Source organism: Vicugna pacos, chromosome 12 (assembly GCF_048564905.1).
Source record: "Vicugna pacos chromosome 12, VicPac4, whole genome shotgun sequence".
NCBI classification, from domain to species: Eukaryota; Metazoa; Chordata; class Mammalia; order Artiodactyla; family Camelidae; genus Vicugna; species Vicugna pacos.
In genome coordinates this window covers 61,117,502-61,143,939 of record NC_132998.1, presented here as the reverse complement: position 1 = coordinate 61,143,939, position 26,438 = coordinate 61,117,502, and the positions used below count along the sequence as shown (strand labels likewise).

The window sequence follows — 26,438 nt, the reverse complement described above, 5'->3', positions numbered from 1 at the left end:
TGTACATTACACCACATTAATTGGAAAGCATTTGCTTTGGTGAAAAATAACTAAACTATTAGAAATGTCCCAGGTGTTTTCATCATGTAATAATAGACTTGCAGGAGGTTGGGAGCAGATTACGTGACTACACTACAGATCTAAAAGAAAGTGAGGAAAAGGAAAATTTCCATGGATGTCTTTTTTACACTTGAAATGTAATGATGTTATTCTCTCATTAGGACTATAAATTTTAATCTGGTTGTTTGTGGTTTATGCTATCTTTTCCTATTAAAGCACATTCTCATCTTTGTAAGAAAAAATAAAATTTTATTCTTACTAGGTCTCTTAAGTATAATTCTAAAAACAGAGGATCTATAATCTATGATTAAAATTTACCCAGAAAACGACTTTTAAGAAAACTTATCTAAAAGCATCATGTATTTTTGTACAATTTAGAAAGTAATGCTACCAAAAGATGGAATGTCTTATGTTTCTCACTGGTTAATATGATAAGATAAAGTCTGTATGTAGGTCTGGGTAGGAAAGCCCTTCATTGACCTTTAGTTGTGTACATAATGCCTGGCTAACTTTGTATTTTAAAATAATTTTGAAAGTTTTTGAGGAGTAGAGATTAATAGGAGAGTTTGTTCTATTTTTAAATTTTCTTTTTATTTATTTTTTTTGAGGCATAGGTAATTAAGTTTATTCATTTATTTATTTTTAGAGGAGATACTGGGTATTGAACCTAGGATCTCACGCATGCTAAGCATACTGTCTACCACTTGAGTTATACCCTCCCTCCAATTTATTTTATTTTAATTGGGGGGGGTGGATTCAGGTATTTATTTATTTATTTACTGATTTAAATGGAGGTACTGGGGATTGAACCCAGGACCTCGTGTATGCTGTGTATGCTAAGCACATGCTCTACCACTGAGCTATATCCTTCCCGTAGTTCATTCTAATATGCATAAGAAGTGCTCCTGAGGAAATGATGAATGAGGTGAGCTCAGGCTCCTTACTTTTTGTTGCTCTCTGAGTTTGGATGCTACATGGAAATCCTGAGGACTCCATTTTGGTGAAGCTCTGTTAACCTAAAATACACCCGTATATGTGAGTCTTTTGGATGACAAACTAATGTGGAAAACGTTATAGTCTCTTAAATAATAATACACAGTACCTTAGAATTTTTTTAAAGATATACTAAAAAAAATTATATATTTCCATTGGTCTGACTTTCTACTTTTTATTTTTTCACAGAAGTTTCCTCTATCATAAAAAAGAAACCAAATCAAGCTAAACGAGGAGTGAGTATTATGTATAAAATATCTGGTAGTCGAGCTCTAGCATGGCTTTTGTGCTCAAGAAAGCCACCTTTGTCATGTTACTTTTATTTATTGCGAGCCATATTATAACGTGTTGCTCTGATGAAAAGCGTTTTTTGTTCAATGTGGTGAACGTTATGCTTAGTGAAGACTTTCTAGAATGAGTGTTTAACATTTCTCTGTCAATGACAAAAGTCTGGAAAAAGCCATCAGAGGCTCCCTGGGAGTTTCTGTCGTGTTTACGTTTCTAAAAGTGATGCCATCTGGTCATCTTGGGGGGTTGTCATTGGTTTAGAGCTCAGATGCCGTGGTTCCTTTCAGAGCCCCTGCTCTGGAGGCTGGCTCGGGGTTTGAATCCTGACCCTATCACTTGCTGGCCATGTGATCTTGGCTGAGTCACTTAATGACAAGAGCTTCAGGTCCTCATCTGTCATCTGGGGATGATGATAATGCCAATCTCATAGAGTCTCGAGGACGAGGTAATACCCCTCAGTGCACGTTAGCTCTTGTTGCAAACGTTTCCAAACAGTTGGGGTAGAATGTAATCTTATACTGTATTTTCTAGCTTGGGGCCAAAAAAGGAAGTTTGGGAGCCCAGAAACTGGCGAATACATGCTTTAATGAAATTGAAAAACAAGCCCAAGCTGTAGATAAAATGAAGGAACAGGAAGACCTTCCGGCCAGGGCGGCACCTAAGGAAGAATCAATGTAAGTTTGATTGAGTCAAAGTAATACGTTTCCAGTGACTAAAACTGTCAATTAAAGAACTCCGAGATCTGCTTTCCAAACGCCGTTTATTTTTACATATGTGTGTGAGGAAGATACTGCAGAATTTAGTTCTATGAAAACTGATACCTCAGGAATGTGTAGATTGGCAGGAGAGACTAGGTGAGGGAGGGCAGCCATCAGTTCCTGCTAAAGTTATGTGGCAGGTAGAGAAACTGGAGTCCTCATGCTTTGCTGGTGGGACTGTAAACACAGAGTTACCACGTGACCCAGCAACTCCACTCCTAAGTACATACCCAGAGAAATTAAAAGATACACCCACACATCTGCACAAAAACTTGTACATGTGTTCACAGGAACATTAATCCCTATAGCCAGGAAGCAGAAACAATCCCAGTGTCCATCAGCTAGTGAATGGATAAACAAAGAGTGGAATATTATTTGGCCATAAAAAGGAATAAAGTACTGATGCATGCTATAGCATGGATAAATCTTGAAAAGTTTGTGTTAACAAAGAAACTGGCCACAAAAACCACATATTGTATGAAATTGTTGCTGATTTCTCATCATCATTGAACTCACAGAACATAGGGGGCAGCACTAAACTGTATTTAGGTTAAGTATGATTTGAAATGCTTTGTAAAATTTACTGAGTTGTCACAGACTTCACTTTTTTCTAGTTCTTCACTAATTTCTTTGATTTAGCTGGGGTTTTCGGGGGGTTTTTGTGGCGATGACTTTTTTTTTTACATTTTTTCATTGAGTTATAGTCATTTTACAATGTTGTGTCAAATTCCAGTGTAGAGCACAATTTTTCAGTTATACATGAACATACATATATTCATTGTCACATTCTTTTCACTGTGAGCTACCACAAGATCTTGTGTATCTTTCCCTGTGCTATACAGTATAATCTTGTTTATCTATTCTACATTTTGAAATTAGCTGGGTTTTTTGACACTGGAAAAGGGGAAAGGTTAAATCTGAGTGTGTTTGGAAGTGGGCTCTGTCCAGGTCGCTCATGTATAAGATTTTCCCAGCGAACGTTTAAAATCCCTGCCTGATCCGAACAAAAGGCATAGAATCCAGAAAGCGGCAGCTCCCTCCCTGCACATCACGTGGATGGAAATTAGAGTATTAATGGTAGAAACACCACGTGGCACCCTTAACTTGCATCTTCCATCAGGACTGTTTAACACAGCACAAAAGCGAAGGTGCAAATCCTGGGGGTATTTATGAAGTTGATTTAGGAACTTCAGAATAGCTTCACCTCCGCACCCTAACTGCCACACTCCCACTCTGACCCACCACAGCTCAGTTTCCCCAAACCAGTGCCGTGCCAGCTCGGAGAAGGTGCCCGTGTTTTCTGTTAGTCTCCTGCAAGTTCAGTTTCCTGATGGCTGTAAATAAAGTTATTTGCATTCACTTAGCTGTCAGGAGCAGTTTCTCGTCTACTCAGACTGTGAAACTCAGCTCTCAGTGCAGTAGCCTGACCCTCCCCGTGTGGTGGTTTCTCAGCCCATCCTCCAAGGTGTCCGTGTGCACAGCTGGTCAGAGGAGGCAGAGCTGCTCCCTGCACTTGACCTGAGTGTCTGCAAGCCCTCCTGTGAGCCGGGGCTGGGAGGGCTCCCTGCACGGAGTCCGGACTTCTTAATTCCATTAGTGCTTCCAGGGCCTGGGTGTTAAAGTGCACACTTTTAGGGGGAGGGTATAGCTCAAGTGGTAGAGCACATGCTTAGCATGCAGGAAGGTCCTGGGTTCAATCCCCGGCATATCCTCTCAAAATACAAACACTTATGTTACCTCCCCCCAAAATAAAATCATTAAATAAAAGTACACCCTTTTAATGAGGGATAGACTGAATCCCATGCCAGGTACCCCAAGAAGGAAGATTTTCCCATCTCATGTGTTTCCAGTAGAACTTTTTCATTCCTGTTCATTCGTTTTCGGGATACTCTGTTACCACAGGTGTATCTGTTCATGATTTTAAACAGATCTGTTGTTTTCCTCCAAAAATTATACTTTGAAGGAGTATCATTTATTTTCCGAGCAATAATGTGGGTATATTGTATTACCTGATCTGTAGGAATAATAGGAAAGAAAACAAACTGCTAGATTAAAGCAAAACAGAAATCCTGCTTGACTCATTAAGGAACAAAACAGCAAAAACAAGATTTTTTCCTAGTAAGAAATTCTGTTGTCATCCCCTCTTACTATAGAGAAATGTATTTATATTATAATGGAATTCATATAGTGTCTGTCCTATGAGGAGTTCATGATATTTTACACAATTTTATAAAATGGATGATGGCTTAGAAATCCTGATAAGGTGGGTGTATCATTTTTCGAGGTCCTGAAGTTTTGTTGCTATCTTGCTAACATGATAAAATACTCTTCTTATTGCTAATATAGGCCTGCTTTTCTTTAGAAAAATCAAGTTCTTACAGCATTTTTAGAAACCTGAGGGTAAAGGACAATGTTTGCCACATCTCTCCCCCGGGTGCATTATTGTCACAGATATTTAATAGACAGAGGCCGAGTCTCTGCCTGGTGGAGCTGAGGAGTGACCAGTCCATTTTAAATGCTCTCAGAGGTTGAGTCCATAAAGAGACCCTCAGGGAGACTTTCTTGTAAACTGAAGAATCCTTTTGCAATGAAGTAATCTTCTTAATCTATCTATTTCTAAAGTCAGATTTATGTATATTTTATCTTTAACCAAAGCAAACCAGTGAGACTAACCTAATAGTTTTGATATGTGACATGGAAGGGATAAAATACTAGGCTGAGTAAGAAATTCTGCTCCTTACTATCCTGTATAGAAATAATTTCTGTGTACTCTATAATAGGTAGCATGAATTATTATTATCTGATTATAGGCAATATAAACCAAAACAGTAACGTAGGTTCAGTTGCATCCAAAAAGTGGCTGTAAACTCATTCAAATTTTCCTGAGCATCTACTCATAAAAGAACTTTAGGAAAAAATGCCAACTTGCCTTCATAATTGTTCATCATGGAAAGAAACACAAAGCCAGAAGTATGAGTGACATGTGTAATATCCTTAGTATTTTAACTTAAGAACACAGAATTAAAGCTAAATTAAGGAGCATTTGGTTTTTCTGGCAGTGTTTCATCGTTACGATTAGCCTATAAGGATCTTGAAATTCAGATGAAGAAAGATGAAAAGATGAACATGAGTGGCAAAAAAAAGGTAGAATCAGAGAGACTTGGCATGGGATTTGGAAACTGCAGAAGGTATGTAAGACTCTGCTTTCTTGGACTTCAGAATTTAAACCAGTTTGCTAATCATGAACGGATTTTTCCTTGTTAATTCCAAGTTCAGAAGTATCTTCTCATTATTCCGTTTCTTCAGTTGTTCTCTGCTGTGAATCCATGGGTTCTCCATTCAACCAACTATGGATCAAAACTATTGGGTGGGGGGGATTCCAGAAGGTTCCAAAAAGCAAAACTTGAATTTGCTGCGCATACAGCACTAAGGGCGACTGTTTACATTAGTATTTTCATCGTGTTTACAATTATGTACGTAGCATTTACATTGTGTTAGGTATTATTGGTAATCTAGAGATGATTTAAAGAACAAAGTAGTGCAGCGGATTTTTGTGTCTGCTGGGGATCCTGGAACCAACCCCCCTTGGATACTGAGGGATGACTGTGTTCACTATAACGTGAAAAATTCTAAATCTGATTCTTAGATAAAAGGAAATAATTCTGACTTATCATTAAGTGGATGCCACAAACATAACTGATAAATATGACTGTATTTTGTATAATCAGTTACAGTCCTCACTAAGGTCCAGTATTTTTCAATGATTATACCAGAGAAAAATTTTTTCCTTATTGCTCATGTTTTCAACCACACTAATAAGTATATTTTTATGGAGAGTATAGATTAAAACGTTCATTCTTTGGTGAACACAAGTGTCTTCGTGAACTAACGTATTTTGTTCCATTTTATTCTCTACTTTCTCAAGTGGTATTTCACATTCAGTGACTTCCGACATGCAGACCATTGAACAGGAGACGCCAATCACAGCAAAACCGAGAAAAAAGTATAGTGATGACAGTGATGACTCCTATTTTACTTCCAGCTCAAGGTAATCTGTTAAAAAAACATTCCTGAAGTGTTGTTTTGAAAGCAGTGATGGGTATGGACTTACTAGTTTATTTATGTTTGGAACAAATACAAATCAGTTTACTTCATTGTTTTTAAAGCTTTGGCTGGAGTCAAGGATGCCCTTTGGGAAAAAATTGGGGAAGCATTCTTTGGTGAATGATGTTTGCTGATAGTAAAATGTTTGATAATAAAATCAGCAACCAAGAGTTAAAATTAGAGGCAGAGAAGTTGTGTTTATCTAAAATGTGAAGTGGAAGAAATACACAAAATTCCAAAGGCATATGCTGTTTAGTTAGAATATTTCACGACTTCGCCTTCAGCATATTCTTTTGTTTCAGAATATCAGCTTCTGGAGTCTCCAACTGGCTGAATAGAATATTAAATAAATGCTGTTTTTGTGTGCGAATGTATGAATGGAAAACGTTGTTGCTCTTTGAGGGAGGGGGTCCAGGATAAGCCGAGTCCCTGTCCCTCAGCGCTCACTGTCCAGCAGGGAAAAGTTATCTAACTCCAGTGTGAAGCTGACCGTGGAGGGGCCGTAGTTCAGGTTCAAGCCGCCAGCAGGGGCTGGAGAACAAGTTTAAACTTGAATCGACTCAGTCCGTGTGGTTCCTCCAACAACCTGACCAGCACAGGGAGAGGCCTGCTAAATGGGCTCCCAGTAAGCCTGGGATCTCAGGGGTGGGCACCAGCTGAGGAGGGCACGTGAGAGTGGCCTGGATTTGAAGCCTGGCTGTGCCACTTAATGACTGTGTGACCTTGGCCCAGCTGTTTAGCCTCTCTGTGCGGCAGCTTCCTCCTCTGTAAGTCAGGGACACCAGCAGTATCAACCTCACAGGGCTGTGTGAGTTAAATCATACAGAGCATTCGGAATAGTGCTTGACTATGATTCATGTCATGTTCAGCTGTTATTATATCGAAACTCAGCTCAAGAGACATGTGACTCAGTCTCAGTCTAAATGTTTCATTACTATTGTTAGATACTTAAGTTAACCACATTGAAGGCCACCTGCAAATTTGCAGTTTAAGAAAATTGAATGTGTGCCTGTCAGTAAACGGGCGGTCCTTACAAGGAGACACCATCACTCACATCCCAAAGGGCCTCACTGTTACCTGATAATTATACAGGCTTGAAGCATTTTCATATACAAAGCAGATACAAATACATGTGAACTATTTAATTAGATTCTAATCATGAAATTATATATTCTCCTATCAAAGTTCGAAGGTAAGGAGTTGTAATACAGAGAATTATCCTTAAACCATTCTCCTAGCCTAGCTTCACATTATTTCAATCCAAATATTTTACCGAAAAAGGTCAGTGGTTTAGAGGCGCTCCCTGTCAGTGCTCTCAGGGGCAGAGATGGCTGTACGCTCCCCTCTCATCAGTAACCTGTGTAACGCCGCAGGTTTCAGGTCCCTTAGAGGTGACTCCCAAATCATGCCTTTTAAAATATTTAAATTCATTTTCTTCAGGATAAAATTAGATGTCTAACTTGATTTGAAGGCTGCATGCGTGTCAGGTCACCTGAGAGGTGCGCCTGCGGTGAAGGGATGAGTCTGGGTGGAGGAAACGCCTGGTGGTGCAGGGTCTGCCCTCGCCTGCTTGGCTTCTCCACAGAACCTTTTTGATGATTTTGGTGCTCATTCATCACAACTCCTGCAGCTGAGAGCTTAGGAGAATAGAGGGAGGAAGTTTGAAGTCCCATCGCTACTGCTTTGTGACCCCTCAGCTGGAAGGAGAGGCCGCTGCAAGTGAGGACGGACCGTGCGTCTCGCTCACCCCAGGCCCCTGACAGGCTCCTGGGGGACTTCACCTGCCTGTCGGGAGACTCCCGCCCCTAAAGTTTAGTCGGAGGAGTTCGCCCTCAAGGCCTTCGTTGCTATGAAACAATTATTTATGGTTTGAAGCCAGATTGTAGGTGGCAGTTTTTACATTGACCACACGCACTGGGTTCCTGCCAGAGATCCTGGTGCGTCGTTTATCCTCACCTGCGGGTTGTCTGATAGGGACGCAGACGCCTCTGATGGTCCTCCTGTTTGCAGAACAATACTCACTTCGACAAATGCAGTAAAATGAATGTGGACTCTCGGGAAGCAGGCATATACCATGAAGAGCTCTCACTGCTTCCAAATTATTCATTAGCCCATTAGAAATTGAATATTATGAATTATGAAAGAGTGCTGTTTCTGTTAAAAATAAGGTCAACCGTATCTTTGGGGTTTCTTGTTGTTGTTATTGAGTCCCATTATTTCCAGGATGTAAACAATGCAATTATATATGTAGTACCAAATAATGAAACTAGAACAATTTGTTCAGCCTTATAAAGCTGGTGTGGCCTTCAGTGGAATACACAGTTGTCTGTAGCTGTGAATCAGACATGTGATATCAGGGTGCTCTTAGCAAGAGATTGCAAGGAATGTCTTCAGGGTTGGATGAAGACAGAGTGGGAGGGCGAAAATAAAAGTGAAAAGCATTAAGGACTAGGATCCAGAAATCGCAACATAAAAAAGTCAATGCAGATGTAGAGAGCCGGGTCAGCTGTTGTGTTTCTGAGCAAAGGCAGGTGCCCCACAGCCATCCTCACCCCACCCTCACTGCATCCTTCCCGTGGGCGTCTGGAGGCCTGGCTGGGCATCTGCCTGCTCCGCAGTGAGTTGCTGTGTCCTTCCTGCACAGTGTGAGAGCAGAGAGCCTCTCTGGGTGAATGGTGGGAAGAGCACCCACGCCCTCCCCGCGCCCTCCCCACCCCGCTGCAGCCCAGAGAACCCTGTGTAACGGGCTCCTGCTAATCAGCAGGACCCTAACAGAATGGCTTTCTCTCTCCTGATTTTTGAATTGCCCAATCATTAAAAAAAAAAAAAATTCTGTTGCCCCTACATTCCGGGATAAACCCTTTGGCTTATATGAATGAAGAATATTTCCTTAGAGTGATAGTAAATTGGAAAAACCCTGAGTCCCAGTACCTCCAAGTTGTGAAGAGCCAGGAAGTTCGATTCACCCCTGTCCAGTGCTTGCCCCCACCAGAGCCCTCCGGGGGACCACGCAGCCCCCTCGCACTCCTCCTCCCCGAGGCAGCCGTTCAGTCCACGGGCAGCTCCAGGGAAAGCGCTGTCTTATGCTTACGCGTCTCCCTGGGTTTCTGAGCTGAGATCAGCCATCCCAACGTGAGCAGGGACTGGGTTTGTCTCCTTGCCCCACGTCCTCACCCAGCGGAGGAGTCCCTGAGCCCTCATGGGTGCTTATTAAGTAGTTTTAAAATTCCTCATAGAACTGGTCTTGGTTCTTCCACTTGGGCCCTTACAAATATGTCCCTCAAATATTTGAAGGTAGCTTTGCAGGCCAATATGTGCGCCATATCCTTCAAAACTTCATTCTCAGATGTGACCCCAAGCCTCTTTGTTGTCCTGGTCTCTTCTCTGCACAGGGCTTGTTCATCTCTTTTCCTCCAAGCAGAGCCTGTGGCTCAGGGCTCATCCACCGGTCAGCCCCCGGAGAGCCTGGTCGTTTTCTAGCTGGAATCCAGATGTACTTTGAACGCTGCATGTTTCCCTTCTTGGGGAGAGAAGGCTAGTGTAACAAGATTTGTTCCTAATGACCTCCTCACCAGAGAAGGCAGAAACCACATTTGGAAATTCTGCTTTTTTTCTATTATCCATATAGAGTCATGCCATCTGCTTCCAACAAGTTTATCCACCCCCCTTTGTTTTCCTGCGAGAAAAAAAAAGTGTATTTATTCTTATTCCCAATCCCCCAGTCTTAGCTCATCTGGGTCCCTGGCCTATTCTTACAGCTTCCTGCTGCCTTCCTGTGTCCACCTTTGATCACGAGCCCCCCAACAGCCCAGGCCTTCCATCTTTGAATGTGACCTCCTTGTGACCTCGGAGCTCGGTGCTCACCTTGTTTCCTGTGTGCTTCTGTTCTTAATCTCTGCAGAAAGCCCAGTGACACTTTTGAAAGCCTCCACCTTCTCCTCCATCATTTTTCCTTTCCTAAGACTTAAGCATTGGAATCTGGAATCTGCCTCTCTCTTCTGAACCTCTTGAACCATCTTCATAAGGAGTGCATGTCTGGCCGGGCCTTCTCCATCCTAAGTTGACATGAATTCTGAGATGGCACTTGCTATTAGGGCTCTGGCACATCTGCCTCGCCCGTCAGTCTCTGTCCCGTTCCAGGCAAACCCTGCTGCTCTTGGTCAAAGGTTTTTTTCCTCCTGCCTCACAAGACCAAAAGCTGCCACTGAGTTCTGCTCTCTGAGCAATGTCCTGCTCAGTGGTGCTCAGCTAATGAAAGTGTAAACCTCCCAGAAGGCCAGTTTCTCCCCTGAGATGCTTTGACCAAGTTCACCTTAAGCTCTAGGCTGAATGAGCATCTGCAGGGTGGTCCAGTGACCAGCAACTGGAGCTCTGTGTCGGAGTCCAGGAGGAGGCTGATAAGCACCACTTACACTAAGTGGTAGCTACTGTTAGGAGCGGTGCCTTACACTGTGGCTAACGTGGCAGGACTGCCAACAAGAAGCTCCTCAGATGGGGACAGTTCTCCAGGCCCCACAGCATTATTTGTGACTGACTAACCTGTAAATGGGTGACGCTCGAAGATCTCATGTGCTGTTGGGATAGGCTAGGTTATGCTGCAGTGATAAGTGTCCCCCCACCATCTTAAAGGCTTAACACAGCGATGGCTTATATCCTGTTCACCAAAGTCAGCTGAGGGTGCAGGCGATTGTCCAGATTACCTGTCCTTCTGGTGGCACCTTGACTGTCCAGATGGATGGCAGTTTCACCTGCCCGAGGCTGCAGCACCTGGGAAACACGACCTCTTCCAGGAGGCAAGGGAGGGAGGACTGGGCACTTGAAAGGACTTGGAAGTGACTTGCCTTGTGTCTGCTCCCGTTACGTCGGCCAGATGATATGTCTGCCCCCAACTTCAGGGGGGCGGGGAAGTGCAGTACTCGCATCCCGGACGTGGGTGGACATCAGTAAGGTCCTGCAGAGTCACTGTCACGCTCTCTCTCACAGGTACTTCGATGAGCCAGTGGAGTTGAGGAGCAGTTCTTTCTCTAGCTGGGATGACAGTTCAGATTCCTATTGGAAGAAAGAGGCCATCAGAGAGACAGACATGGTTCTGAAAACCACAGGCTGTGCAGACAGGTAGGAGCCAAGGCCGTGGGGCTGTGGATGGGGAGTCTGTGCGTCCCTAGGGGGTTCTCCAAGACCAGTGAGTGACCATGTTCTACTCCTCCAAGAGTATTGTTCGCGCCCTGGTCTGTTTTCTGACCTCACTGTTTGCCTTTCCCAGGATGTTGTGTAGTTGGATCGCGCGGTGCCTGGCCTCATGGGGCAGGCTCCTCTGGCTCCTCTGAGTGCACGCGAGACTCCTCAGCTCGCTGCGCTCATTCCTCTGTAACTTGGAGTCTGTTTATCCATCTACCTGTCAGAGAACCGTCTCCAGTGTTTGGTGATTATGATGGAGGACGGTGTAAAGCATTGTCCCACCCTCTGAGAGTGCAGGGGGACACTGCCCATACGTTGGGACAACAGGTGTAACCTGGGATTGTCCTGGGTAACTGGAATACTCCGTCAGCCTCCCCATTTTGTGTCCTGCCTCCTGTGCAGCAGTGTCTTACACGCATCACAGCGTGTTCACCATTTACTAATTGGTCCGTGGACCTGCAGAGTGAAGTAGTAACAGGCCTATTTTAAATGGGAAAATTCCTTCAAATGTTGTGTGGTTTGGATATTTATTCACTTTTTTAATTAAAAATTTCAGGCCTTTGGCCTGAAATCCTTTTACAAGACTCCTGCTGTTGCTTTTTAAAAAGTAAAATGGCATGTGCGTACATTATAAATGAGAAATGCATTTGCCTTACCTCAAATCAGTTTAATCTATTTTGGCTATTTTTGTTTGTTGGCTTTTGTATTTTTGTGCTGAGAACCCTTAAGATCTACTCTCTTCCCACAGCTCGAGTGTGCACTACAGGATCATTGACTGTGGTCACCAGGCTGTACCTTAGATCTCCAGAACTCATTCATCTGATAAACGAACGTTTGTTCCCTTTAACCAACGTCTGCCCATTTCCTCTACCCCCCAGCCCCTTGGAACCACCATTGTACTCTCTGTTTCTCTGAGTTCAACTTTTAAAAAATTTTTAGATTCCACTTAAAAGTGAGGACATACAATGTTTGTCTTCCTCTGTCTGGCTTCCTGTAGTGCAGTGCCCTCCAGTCTCGTCCATGCTGTCGCAGGTGGCAGGGTTTCCTCCTTTCTTGTACCAGAATATTATTCCATTGTATATGTATGTATGAATGTATATCTATCAAATTTTCTTTATCCATTCACCACCGATAGGCACCTAGGTTGTTTCCATATTGTGGCTGCTGTGAATAATGCGGCCATGAACATGGGAGTGCAGAGATTTCTTCAAGATACTGATTTTGTTTCCTTCGGATATATACCCAGAAGTGGGATTACTGGATCATATGGTAGCTCTATTTTTAATTTTTTGGCAAACCTCCGTACTGTTTTCTATACTGCTGTACTAATTTCCATTCCCACCAGTGGTGTACAAAGGTTCTCTTTTCTCCAGTCCTCACCAACACTTATCTCTTGTTTTTTGTGGGTTTTTTGATAATAGCCATTTTAATGGGTGTAAGGTAATATCTCATTGGGCTTTTGATTTGCATTTATCTGATGATTAGTGATGTTGAGCCCCTTTTCATGTGCCTGTTGGCCGTAAAGTTCCCTCTTAGATCTGCTTTTGCTGTATCTCTTAAGTGCTTCCATTTTCATTTGTTTTAAGATGTCCTTTGGTTTCCCTTTCGATTTCCGCTTTGGCCCTTCAGCTGCGGGGGAGTGCGCTGCCGAATGTCACGCCTGTGAACCTGCCGCTTTTCCTCCTGCTGTCGGTTCCTACTACCACACCATTGTGGTTGGAAAAGACGCTTGCTGTGATTTCAGCCTTCTTACATTTGCTAAGACCTAACATGCTTCAGATTTGTTTGTGACCTAGCGTCTGATTTATCCTGGAGAATGTTCTCTGTGCATTGAGAATGTGCTCTGCTGCTGTTGGATGGAATGCACTGAATGTGTCTGCTGATCCATTTGGTTCAAGTCCAGTTTTCCGTATTGACTTTCTCTCTGGCTGATCTGCCCACTGTTGAAAGTCGGGCATTGAAGTCCCCTGTTATTGCTGCAGCACATTTTCTCCCTTTGGATCTGTTCGTATTTGCTTAATATTTGGGTGCTCCTGTGTTGGGTGCATAAATGTTTACAATTGTTGTATCCTTTTGATAAATTGACCCCCTAATCATTCTGTAATGACTTTTGTCTTTGTCACAGTTTGTGACTTAAAGTCTGTTTTGCCTAATACACACATGTTTGGTTTCCATTTATGTGGAATATCTTTTTCCATCTCTTCACTCTTAGCCTGTGTCCCTAAAGCTGAGGTGAGTCTCTTACCGGCAGCATATAGTTGTATCTTGTTCATTTTTTTAATCTGTTCAGATACTGTGTCTTGATTGGAGAATTTAATCTATTTATATTTAAAGTAATTGCTGATGGGTAAGGATGTACTGCTGCTCTCTCAGTCACTGTTGTCTGGCTGTTCTGTAGTCCTTCTGATCCTTTCTTCCTCTCTTGCTGTCTTCCTTCGTGATTTGATGACTTTCCACAGTGGATCCACTATAGGTTCTTGCCTTGTGGTTACCATGAGGCTTACATGAAACACCTTACAGTTACAGCAGTGTGCTTTAAGCTGACGACAGCTTAACTTAGGTTGCATTGAAAACTCTACTCTTTAACTCTTCTCCCCTGAATTTGATGTTTCTGATGTCATAATTTACATGTTTATGTCGTGTGTCCACTAACAGATCATTGTAGCTGTAGTTATTCTTACCACTTTTGTCTTCTAACCTTTATACTAGATTTAAGCGATTTAACACCTCTGTTACAGAATTAGAGCATTCTGAGTTTGATTACATACTTAACCTTTACCAATGAGTTTCATACTTTCGTGTGCTTTCGTGTTACTAATTAGCATCCTTTAATTTCAGCTTGAAGAAGTCCTTGTGGCATTTCCTGTCAGACAAGGCTGGTGGCTGGCTGTTGTTTTTGTTTTCGTGTTTCCAGCACTTTGAATATATCATCCCACTATCTTCTGGCCTGCAAGGTTTCTGCCGAGAAATCTGCTTGTAGCCTTACAGGGGTTCCATTGTATGGAATGCACTTCTTTTTCTTGCTGCTATCAAAATTCTCTTTGCCTTTGACTTTTGACAGTTTCGTTATATGTGTCTTGGTGAAGACTTCTTTAGGTTGAGACTGTCTGGGGACCTGTGAGTTTCCTGTACCTGGATGTCCATGTCTCTCTCCAGATTTAGGAAGTTTTCAGCTACTGTTTCTTTAAATAAGCTTTCTGCCCCTTTCTTCCTCTCTTCTTCTTCTGGGACTCCCATAATGCGTAATTGTTTTCTTTCTTTCACATAGGCTGCTTTACTCTTTTTCTTTTCTTTTTTTTTTTCTCCTCTTACCAGATAATTTCAAATGACTTGTCTGCAAGTTCACAGATTCTTTCTTCTGCTTGATTAAGTCTGTTGTTGATGTGTTCTGGTGCATCTTTTCATTTCTTCATTGTATTCTTTAGCTCTGGAGTTTCTGTTTGGTTCTTTTATTTATTTTTTTTTCTGTCTCTATGTTGAACTTCTCATTTTGTCTGTGTATTCTGTTCCTGATTTCACTGAGTTGTGCATCTGTGTTCTTGTAGGTTGATGAGCTTCCTTAAAACAATAATTCTGTATTTTTTGTCAGGCAATTCTTTGGGGTCAGTTAGTGGAAAATTATTGCTTCCCTTTGTGGTATCATGTTTCCTTGATTTTTCATGTTCCTTGGAGTCTTGTGTTGCTGTCTTTGCATTTTAAGGGGCAGTCCCCTCCTCCAGTCTTTACTGCCTGGCTTTGAGAAATACTTTCGATAGTGAGCCCTGCCAGAGATGCTGAGGCTGTCTCAGACATTTTCTATGGATGCACTCACTCCACACTTCTTAGTATTTTGGGGGGGGGTGAATTCTTAAGATGGTATGTCTTCCCTCAATCCCACAAAGCAGAGCCAGGTGCTGAGAGCCTCCTGCTTGCTTTCCCTAGGATGGTGCCCTGAAATGCTCAAGTTTGTGTGCTTTATGCCAACTCCACAGAGTCAGGTTGGCTTTCTGCATGTGCTCACTAGCTGTCTGCAAAGGCTTGCACTCACCATCTGTGGGGGCATGTGCAGGGAGCCGGCTATGGGGGCTGTGCATGTGTGAGGCATGCAGAGCATTGGAGGGCACCCGTGGGCCAGCTGGGGGCTCCACAGGCAAAGTGTACCCAATGGAGTCCAGGAAGTGGTTAGTAGAATCCGCGTGCCTTTAATGAGTTCCGAGCTCTGGCTGCTGTGCTTCCAGCGTCTCCCAGCCCCTAAGCTGTGCAGATCACCTCAGTATTCTGGGTGGGGTGAGAAAGAAGTGGGCATCCTTGGCAGTGTCCCGCACAGCTGGGGAAACCGGGCACCTGCTCACCCATGGGAGAAATTGCAGGCCAGGTGGATCTCTCTTGGCACTGAACTGTGCTGCCCTGGAGGAGGAGTGAAACTATCCTCTTAGCCTGATTAATGCATCCAGTCTTGGATTTTTTGTTCCTACAGTGCTGGAACCTCTCTGCTGGACTCCTGGACTCCCACAAGGGCATTCTCCTCTGTGGGTGACTGTCAAAACCAGTGTTCTCTACGGGGGGGGGTGATGGGAGGAAACTCCTGTCCCACTGTCTTACTGATGTCATTTCTGTCTCGGCTGTTTCTAACTGTAGATCTACTGCTCGCCGCAAGCCAGACTATGAGCCAGTTGAAAATACAGATGAGGCCCAGAAGAAGTTTGGCAATGTCAAAGCCATTTCCTCAGATATGTACTTTGGAAGACAAGCCCAAGCTGATGTAAGTGTCCAGAGAGTTTCTGTGGGGGCCCCAAGGGGCAGGAAGCAAGCAGGGCCGAGGGAGGTAGGGAGGAGGTGCCGGACGCTGAGTGAGACGGACTCAGGCTGCAGGGGACCCCTGGCCCCAAGTATGGAGCCAAGCCTCACACCCATGTCCTACTGACTATTCACCCCACTTTGCTGCTCCAGCTAGAGGAGTGATTGGAAGGTGGGGACTATGTCTCATGTTCTCTTATTCCTTTCTCAGTGTTTTGAATCCATTCAGTATCTTTTGAATAAATTTCAGGCAATTTTTGATACAGCTGAAATTTTCCTAGTAGTTTTGTAACCGTAGTTAAATGAAGTATATAGATATGTTTCTTGAAGGTGTATCTATTTCTTTTCAGTTGTTGCCTCTTTTCTCAGAAATGTTAATGAGCGTATCTTAGTGGAGTCCGGCTAAGCAGTAAGACTCAAATGGAGATGGAGAGCTTTAAGTTTTCTTCCTAATGCAGAAGCACTAGCGTGCTCATGCAGAACTCCTAGAGATACGTGTCATCACCAGGCTTCTGGCACAGTATAGAGAATCTGAGGTGAACTGATTTTGTTTTGTGGCTGTAGAACCTCCACCAGCACTTTGAGGGTCTTCAGAGTTGCCACTTGCCTATTCTCCACCCCCTAAAATGTGCCTTGTTTTAAAGTTGACAACATTCAAGTTCAGTTACAAAATAGCATAATGTCTGTTGAGAGCTTGCTTCATGGAGTGGCCTCCTGGCATCTGGGTGAGAGGAGCACGGTGACAGAGATGTCACTCTCGCCTGCGCCCTGGGGTCCCCCTCCCCTGGCCGTCCTTGGCCCTGGCATTCCTGTTGATCTGTCTGCTCACAACCCAAGTGTCATGCCAGCCCCCAGCCTGGCCATCGTGGCTCCTCAGTGATTCTTTGCAAAATTGCTCATGGTTTTGGGAGCCTAATGTTTCCTTTCCCTGGTCCCCGCTAGTATGAAACAAGGGCTCGGCTGGAGAGGCTTTCGGCAAGTTCGTCCATCAGTTCAGCGGATCTGTTCGACGAGCAGAGGAAGCAGACCGCAGGTAATGGGGGCAGCGGCGGGGGCTCACAGTGTCGGTCTCTGGCGCGCCTGTGGCATGGATACGTTGTCTCTGGATAGGACTTCTTACTTTCCCAAGATTACTAGCAGCCATTATTTGATGGCTCATCACCTCTGTAAGTCAGGCAGAGTGGAAGTTATTATTTCAGTCTTCGTTCATGAAGAGACTTAAGTCGTGAAATGTGAGCAGCCTCCCCGGAGTTACCTGGCAGGTCATCCTCCTGAAACATGGTCATAGCTGGGCATTTCCGAGCGTGGCGTGAACCTGGTCTGACTGGTGTGCTGTCACAGCCCTGGAGGTGACAGCTCTGGGCTCCTGTGACACTGCCCAACCCTAACTGTGACGCCTGGAGTATTTCAGGTCTCTTTTAGCCTCAGTCTCTTCCTCTGTATAGTGGGTGAACGATACCTACCTCACCAGCTTGTACTGGAGCATAAATGCGGTGCTTTATGTGAAGTGCCACCTAGGGGTCTGGCACATGGCAGTGGTAGGCAGAGCAGATAGAACAGGTGACTCCCCCAGCCTCCACCTTCTTGGGGAGACACAGTGGGGCTTAGGAAATGGGCAGGTGGAGGGCAGGGTCCAGACCCCGATGAGGAGATGCCTGGGGGCCCCCAGGAGTGAGCCTCAGCGCACAGGCCCGTCAGGGATGCCTGGAACCGTGCCCCTCTCTGCTTGGGCCTCTGTCCCTGAGCCGTAGGGCAGCCATGTTCCAGCCCCACTCGAGCCTCAGTCAGGACAGGGGGAAAGGGGCAGGCAGACCTCCACAGGGGCTGAGCATCCCCTGCCAGAGGGGAGGGGGTCACACGAGGAAGCTGTCCTGACAGGAGGTCCCTCTTGTGTCACAGCTGGCACTAAAGGAGCAGGGTCCTCTGCAGCCATTTCAGGAGCCCACTTGTCAGCAGGAGAGCCCAAGGGGTTAGATCTCCAAGGCCTTCAAGGCCCAGGACCACCTTCCCTCTCCTTGTTTCCAGCCCTGGAGGAGCTGGGCCTGGGCTTAGAGTGACCCACATGCGCAGCCACTTGGCCTTGCAGCCACAAAGAACAACTGCTTTCTGAGCCCAGACAGAAGCAGCGTCAACAGAGCAGGTCACAGGATCAGCCCAAGGGGTTGGGGCCGTCTGTGTTGGAGTTTGGGGGACATTGCAAGACACACGTGGCCCTTGGGTGCCACAGTGAGAGGGAGCTTTCTAGCCACAGGCGGGGCCCAGGGCCAGTGCCGGGTGCTGCCCTCTGGGCCAGGAGCATCCCGTGCTGTGCCCTCAGGCCTCGAGCAGGAGGGGCCGCTTTCTGACTGGGTGTTTCCTGCGCTGGGCTGGGCGGGGGCAGATGTGGCTCATGGACTTGTGTTCTCATCTGAAACTCAGTGTCCTGACCTCCTGTCAGGATGACTTCCTTGTGTGACCTGCCCAGTAGGGGGTGCTCAGCCCCTGCAGAGGGCTCCCTGAAGCCCCACCTCAACCCCGCTTGCACGCAGGGTCCCCTGGCACAGGGGGAAGGTCAGTCCAGAGAACGTAACAGGTTCACCCCCTGCCACGTGTGTGTTTGTAATTCAAGTTGTTAGAAGTTTCGCTCTGGCACATTATTGTTTGTTTAAAAAAAAACCTTTTAGAGGTTAAGCAAGTGGCTTTTCCAATAGTTAAAGGAGGTTGCAGCTGCCTGTGTTTACCTTCCTGCCCTCTTTCAGAGAACAAAGATCCGTTAATTTTTTTTCCCTATATGGGTCCCAGACAAGCTCCTGTCCTGGATAAGGACACTCTGGTGTGTGAGGCCACCCAGGGCCCTTAGCCCCTCCCCAGCTGGCCTGTGTTCTGCTGCTCCCAGCACCTCCATTCCAAGCCTGGATGGTTCAGGCCACGATTACCCTCCATCTGCATTTCTCATCAGATGCCTTTAGTAACTGCTCTAAATGTAAGAGCATTGACCAACTCTCATTAAATATTTACATTTTATTTAGAGTCCTTTTCAGCAAAGAGCAAAAGCCGGTTGTAGGAGAGTATCCTGCATCCCTTATCTGAGAATGTCTCCCCATCTGTGCCGTGTCAGTGCCACTGGGCAGATCATGGGGTACCTTTATAATTTCTTTGGGGTTGGGGGCAGGATGGTTCCAAATCAGAAATGCCCCCTGATGAAGTGAAATCCTTCCTGGGGGCGAGTTCAACCGTGCCTTTCTCAAGGGCCGTACACTTTCAGGGTCTTGCGGGGAGGGACTGAGAAACAGTGAGTACTGGGTACTGCCTCAGAGGGCGCCAGGTGACAGAGCAGAGGCAGCTTTGTGAGAGCAACGTTGGAACAGAGAAGCTTAAACCCCAGCTGCCCCTCTCGGTGTATTTCTTTCCGGAAAACCACTCTGGTCATTAGGATCAGACCATGCTCACCCAGGAAAGCCAGGGTGCTGTAGATGCCCCTGTTCGGGCTCCGCCCTCACTGCCCCAGCATCGTGGGGGCTCCATGGCCCATTTGCTGTTATCCCTGGATCTCAAGGGCCCCTCAAGGCACCTGGCCACGCTCTCCTTTCCTCACTGCTCTGGCCCAGAGTCCAGGAATGAGGCCCCCAAAGCACTGACCTCAGTGTGCCGTCAGGCAGTGTTGTTTGGTTATTTGCTGCGTGTGTTTGTCACACGTCACAGCTGTGTGGTGGCATCTCCAACCAGGCTCAGTCACACAAACGCCGTCTCACCAGTCTGAGCCCGAGAAGGGCAGCCACGGCAGCACTTTGGTTCCGTGTTACGCTTGTCATTCGTGTAATCTTGGAAACCCTCCTTCTTTTGGTTTGTTCCATTTCAGGGACGTTGGTACATGATGTTCTGTTAAACTCAGTGTCTGAACACCTGGGGGTTGTCCCAGGCTCTGCCAGCGTCCTCACTGCGCTCTGGCCCTCCCTCAGGCCGGGCCCTCCTCCTGCCTCTGGGCTGGGCTCCCACCGAGCCCACCTCCCCAGGTGATCTTTCAAAGCCCAGCCCAGTCGTCCTGGGTTTCAAATCCTGCCCCCCAGGCTGGAGTGCAGCTCTTCCGCCGGCTCCCACTTTGCTGGACTGTGGCCCCTGTTGGCCTTTCCAGGCTCATTTCTTACTGTTTACCAGGTTAGGTTCCCTTTGCGCACTCCCACCGCCCTTCTGCTCCACCCAGTGGGCGTGATGCCGTCTGATGACCGTCTCCTCAGACTGGACCTGAGCCCTTCAAGGGTGGGACCTGTCCCTTCTCGCCTCTGGACCCTGTGTGCCCAGCAGTGCCTGATGCAGAGGAAGCCCTTGGGGGAGCTGAGGGAGTGAATGGATGGGTAATGAATGAACTGGGGCACCCGCTGGGCTCCCGGAGCTGGGGCACTGGTCAGTGGGCCCCTCCATCAGGCTGAGTGCTGGAACCATGGTCCCCACCACGCCAGCTCCTCTTCCAGCACAGATGAGGATGTACTTTCCACCAACTCTGATGCCACGTGGCCAGTGACAGGTGCACAGGCCCTGTGTTCCTCTTCCAGCTCGAGCTTTAAAAGCCAGTGTGCAAGTTCTTGTTTCCTTCCCTATGTGGTGGCCGTGGAAGCTCCAAGTGGGAGGTGGCCCTATGGGCCTGAATCCCCAGTGCCTGTGACGAGCAGACGGCCTGCCTACCCACATGGGGCAGAGTGTCACCTGGCCTTCTAGACAGACACAGGGCCTCCACATTAACCCTGAGCACCGCATGGCTCCGCTTCCCCTGCCCTGGGCCTGCCCTCCCTCTCCCCAGGGCCTGTCTGGAGAAGGGACTCTCCATCTTCCTGGTAGCTCGAGCCGGAAACCTAGGAGTCGTCCTTAATTCCTCTCCTTCCCAGCCTCCCGCTGCCAGTGGGTGTGTAAGCCTCTGCAGGACGCTCAGGCCCGTCGGCTCCTGATCCCACTGCCTCTTGCTCAGGCAGTGCTGCCAGTTGTGGGTGTGACTTCCCCAGTGGGCGATGAGCTCTGGAAAAGCAGGTTTGTGTTGTTCTCTGCACCAGACCCCCTGTGACTGTCACGGGGTACCTGACTAGTTCATGGCTCAAGGAGCCTCTTCTGAAAAAGTGGCTTGAGCTGTCATTTCCTGGAGCCCATTGTGTAGCCTGGGCACACTTGGACAGCCTTTAACTACTGCCACCTGTCCTTTCCTGTCCGCTGCCCTGGGCAGCCTCAGAGGAGACACAGCGCCCGGATACCAGAGGAGGAGGCTTTGCAGAGATCAGGAGATCTTCAGTCAGTTTTCTCAAGTTTGGAGCCATCAAGCCCGGGGCAGCAGAGCTGCAGGGGCGGGTGGGAGGGCACCGCCTTGCTGGGGACCTGTCACTTCCTCTAGGAGTTGCCACGCATCACACCTCCAGGAGCTTAGATTGTTAGCGAGGATTAAGGAAGGAATGAAGCTGCATGATCACAGAGGCTAAATCAGGTCCAAATTTGTTTCTCGGTCACAGATTCTGGGGAGCTGTGTTCCCTGGGGCCAAGGTGCCAGGCCCCTTTCATCTTGTTGCTCATGACCTCCATTCTCTATCTCACCTCATGCCCAGTGTGGTTGCTCTGGCTCTAGCCATCACATCTGTATCCCTGCTAGCAGGAAGGGGGAAGAAGGAAGGAAAAGGGCATGCCCCAGCTCTGCAAGGCGTTTCTGCTTACATCCCATTGACCAGAACTCTGTCACTGGGACACATCTTGTTGTAAGGTTTAGAATTTGGGGATCCTGTAGAGAGACGAGGAGGAGAGGAATGATGTGGGCACTTGGAGCACCTGGGGACTGAATGTAGTTGGTGAGGGATCATGGTCCCATAACCGTCCTGCCTCAGCTGTGCTCTCTTTAAACATTTCTCAAGCTAGAAACTCATAAATGAGGTGCTTCTGCTGAGGTCACCCTGCTGACCTCTGGTCCACATCTCCCTGGCCACTCTGGACCCCTCCACATACTAGAGCAGCTGTGATGCTGGCCCTCTGCACTCAGGATCTCACACTAGCTCCTTGTTTCCTCCAAGACCCATTTTGCAGGCTGGTAACACCGCTATGCTGAGACTTGGACCCAAGTCCTGTCACTGGGCTGGGCTGCCACTCCGTCATTGGCAAAGGGCTACAGAACTTGAAAAAATCAGGGGGGAGGCGAAGAGGCAAGAACCCACACCTGTGGCCCCTCCTGCATGGCTGGCATGGGAACAGCACTGTGGGCAATCACTGTCTTTTCTGGGTGGTGTCCCTTCTATTTTGTTCTCGGAAGGAACTACTACTGCGTAAGGGACAGGCAGGTGTAAACAGGTCATGTGTGGAGCCAAGGGGTAGCTGGGCTGGCTCCCTGGAGGACCTGCAGGGTTTGGATTCACTCACAAAGTCTCCGAGCTTTATTATAACTATGTGACAAAAGTGCACCACGCCAGACCGGTTGTCAGCTCTGGGGATCCCTTATGTGTGATACGTGACACACTCCACCTGTGTTGGTTCAGCATGCTAATGTCTGTGTTGTGACAACCAAAACTTAAGCAACAGAAACCCAGCTGACGCCAGCCTCGGTAAAGGCGAGGGGTCAGCCCCTGGGCCTGGAGCACTGGCAGTGAGCTCAGAGTCAGCAAACAGCCTCCAAACAGCCTCACCTGACGCTGGCTCACCTCCCTGGCTGAGCCTCATTCTCTCCTGCCGCGACAGGCTTCCTCCTTCCCTCCTTGAGAGTCAGTGGGAGGGGGACAGCCCTGATCATAGCCAGTTACAGCGGTGCCTCATCCCTGCCAATAACTCATCTCCGCTGTTAACCAGGGAGCAAGCAAACAGCTCCTCCCTCTTGAGTATACTGCAGTCCCAGGAAGGCTCCGATTGGCCAGCTCCGGGTCATGTGTCCACACGCGGCTGGGGGGTCGAGGGAAGGGATTTTCCCCAGAGGAAAGGAGGAGGGCTTTTACATAAAGAGGGGAAGGGACGCTGAGCCCACAAAACCCACAGGTGTCTGCCCATCTGCCACTTACTGAGTACTTACCTGTCAGGTCTTGTGTTAAGCACCTGGAGGAAACAGGGGCCCAGAGAGGGTAATAAACCTCTCCAAAGGCACACAGCTTGGAAGTGGCAGTGCCAGCATTTGAACCTGTGACAGTCCGAAGACCTAGTACTGCATCTTCTCACATGAGGTCTTGCAGCTGGTTCGTGGCCAGGCTGGTGCTGAAACCCAGTGCAGGGTCCTTTTCCCTTAAACGCAGCGGCTGCTTGTGGGAAGCAGGAGGGGAGGGGGCGCCGGCTGTGCCGTTGCTGAGCTAGAGTGATGAGCCAGCGTGTGCTGTGTGTGCAGGAAACTACAACCTCACGAGCGTGCTGCCCACGGCTCCCGACATGGCCCAGTTCAAGCAGGGAGTGAGATCTGTTGCTGGGAAGCTCTCCGTCTTTGCTAATGGAGTCATGACTTCAATTCAGGTCAGTGAAGCTGGGATGGCGTTAACAGAGCATGATGGTGGGTTCATAGTTCTGAAAATGAGATTTGGACCACTCTTCAGTTGCTGGAAAATTAGATTTTATATTATTGATTTATATGTTTGCTACAGTGTAACCCAGGACATCAAGAAAATCAGAAATGATAATTTCATATTTGTTTAAATTTTCTAATTTATGACTGTAGAGGAACTGTTACAGGAATGTCATGATCATTATCTATTTTTGTCCTATATTGAAACAGATATTAAGAAGAAAATAATTACCCACAATCCCATTTCACAGGGGAAAACTTCTGTTAGTATTTTGGTTTATTTTAATTCTAGATTTCTGTGCATATCTGTTTAAAATTTTTAAAGGATTACATTGTATATTCGGTTTTATATTCTCTTTCTTCATGATGTTTTGTTACAAGCACTTCTATGTAATTAAAAATTCTTCAGAAGCCACATTCTTTTTTTTTTCATTTTAATTTTTTGGAGGGAAGGTCATTTTATTTATTTATTATTTATTTATTTATTTTCTTTCTTTTACAGGGGGTACTGGGGATTGAACCCAGGACCTCATGCATGCTAAGCATGCTCTATACCACTTGAGCTATACCCTCCCCTCCCAGAAACCACATTCTGTTGAGTGAAAATACGTGTAATGTATTTAACCATTGCCTGAGTTGGGTGTTTAGGTTGTATTTCCGACTTCTAAATGAGGCGAGGATGGAACATGCTTGTGAATGACACTTTAAGGCTGGCTCTGATTCTATGAAGGCTTGTTTCGTGAACCTTCTTGCTCACGTCCAGTGATTTTAGGGTGCGATTATTAACGTAAGACACGACCATAGGGGTAGGACCCAATCAGCATGGACTTGGGTGCCTCTAAGGGGGTCTCCCAGGCTGGCGAGGTGTAGGGTGCCCCCACCGTGGAGGATTCCTCAGCCCTGCGGCTCCTACTGTTGGTAACACAACCTCTGGTTAGAATTCACCGAGCTCTTTGCATGTCCCTTCGTTCAGCTGAGGCCACATCTGTCCTTCCAAGGAGGTGACATCCCTATCTTAGAGGTGATTGTCCCCGTTTTATAGTTTTCCCCCTTTTACTTCCCCCTTGTACAGATGAAGAAACAGGCACAGAGAGGTCAGGTTGCTGCTGCAGGATCTCTCGGCTGAACCATTTTCAGGGTTCAGACTCCAAATGTGTTCCTCTCTCCCCTCACCTGCCTCCCGGAGGGCTCACCGCGTGGCCTTGTGCCCCTCAGCCCGGCCCACAGCGCGGGGCCGCGGGGGCTGGATGCTTCCGGTTCCTGGCACCCTCGGCCCCGGTTGGCCCCGCGGCCTGGCAATTGGTGCTCCGTGTCATTGCGGACAGTTTTGGTGATGCTGAGAATGAGGAAGTGATGCTGAGTGTTGGTTCTCTCTTTAGGATCGCTACGGTTCTTAATACTGACCTCGCTGTACGTGCTTCCTGGAAAAGATTCTTCTTTAAGTGAACCAGTGACCACATCACAGACCGCAGTGAAGACCAGCCAGTTTTACAGATTGTTTTGCAACTTTTTCACATGGTATATACACATTACTGGTTTTTAACATTTCTTTTGAGAAATTCTTACGTTTGATGTAGTAGAAGCTTTATTGTATTTCTGTTCCGTGTTACTTCCTGCACATACCCTCCCCCTGGCACATCTGTGCACATCCCTGCTTTATTTTCTTGGAATCTTTGGTTCCAACAGCTGGGACTCTCGAGACATGGGCTCCTCCCACCTCTCCAAGGACCGGGCCTTCGTGGGAGGATCTCGGTGCTGTGAGACTCGTGGGCTAAGGGCTACCGGAATCAGCTGATGCAAGAAGGGCCTGGCGCAACAAAATTCACCACATACGTTTCATTAAAAAGGGAGCGAAAAATAAAAACAAAAGACCAAAAATGACTGGTGTCTAATTTGACAGATTGCTTCATATACTTCCACATATTAAGGTGATTTCAAAATAATGTTTAAAGACGTCTGTCCCTTTGAAATTGTTTATTTTGTATGATCTATAAATCTAAAAATAATTTTCAGTGAGTGCTTTTAACAGCCTAAGCTTCTGTATTGCCAAGCAAATTAATCTTTTGACAAGATGTTTGCTGTTTGAACTGATGAGAAATGTAAGGTGAGAACTCCCTAAGTGCGTTTGTAAATCGATATAGTGCACAGAAGTCAAAATGAGTAAGGTGAGAAGATGCACCCACAGAAAGGATTTCAGTTTATGAGAAAATAGTCATTGTAATTGGGTAGTTTTCTTAATATTTCTTATCTTAATCTTGGTTTTCAAAAAATTACGGAATGTGTACAAATGAATAAAGAAAAATAATTTGGCTGTGTTTTAGACAGCATTAGAATATATTGTTCAGCACAGTAAAATATATTTGAAATTTGATGAACCAGAAATGTGGTTTCAACTGAATATTTTGTGAATTTTTCTTAAAAGCTCAGATTTGTAGACTTCTAAATATAATAAACAGTTACAGCAGATTGTGCCTGCTTTTTTACGAAAGCTTTCATAATGAGTGGTAAATCCGGGCTTGTGGTATAACATGGGTGTCCATTTGCTTAGGATACAATCACAGGTGTTTTGAGTGTGTGGAGCCTGACAGGCAGCTGTCCAGGGGCAGGGCGGGAGCCCGTGTTGGAAAAAAGGGTGTGCAGGGTGGCGTCTTTCAAGCCCAAGACGCGGCCCAAACAAGGCGCCACCGCCCGGGCAGCTTAACCAGCAGAGTGTTCTTTCTCACAGCTCCAGAGGTGAGCAGTGCATGATGAAGGCGGCATCGGGGGCGGTTTCTGGGAAGGACTCTTCCCCGACCTGGTAGACC

The 26,438-nt window shown here is 46.6% G+C and overlaps 1 protein-coding gene across 1 annotated transcript in view; it reads left to right on the top strand.

Moving 5' to 3' along the window:
- Positions 1–25,289, top strand: part of ARFGAP3 (ARF GTPase activating protein 3) — a 45,492-nt gene extending 20,203 nt beyond the window's left edge. Inside the window, exons 8-16 of the mRNA XM_015241679.3 lie at positions 1,243–1,289; positions 1,873–2,015; positions 5,159–5,287; positions 6,025–6,147; positions 11,187–11,318; positions 15,999–16,122; positions 17,100–17,190; positions 23,464–23,585; positions 25,014–25,289. Coding sequence (XP_015097165.2) covers positions 1,243–1,289; positions 1,873–2,015; positions 5,159–5,287; positions 6,025–6,147; positions 11,187–11,318; positions 15,999–16,122; positions 17,100–17,190; positions 23,464–23,585; positions 25,014–25,031 — 929 coding nt within the window. The 3' untranslated portion in view covers positions 25,032–25,289. The remainder of the gene's footprint in view (positions 1–1,242; positions 1,290–1,872; positions 2,016–5,158; positions 5,288–6,024; positions 6,148–11,186; positions 11,319–15,998; positions 16,123–17,099; positions 17,191–23,463; positions 23,586–25,013) is intronic.
- The last annotated feature ends 1,149 nt before the right edge of the window (positions 25,290–26,438 follow it).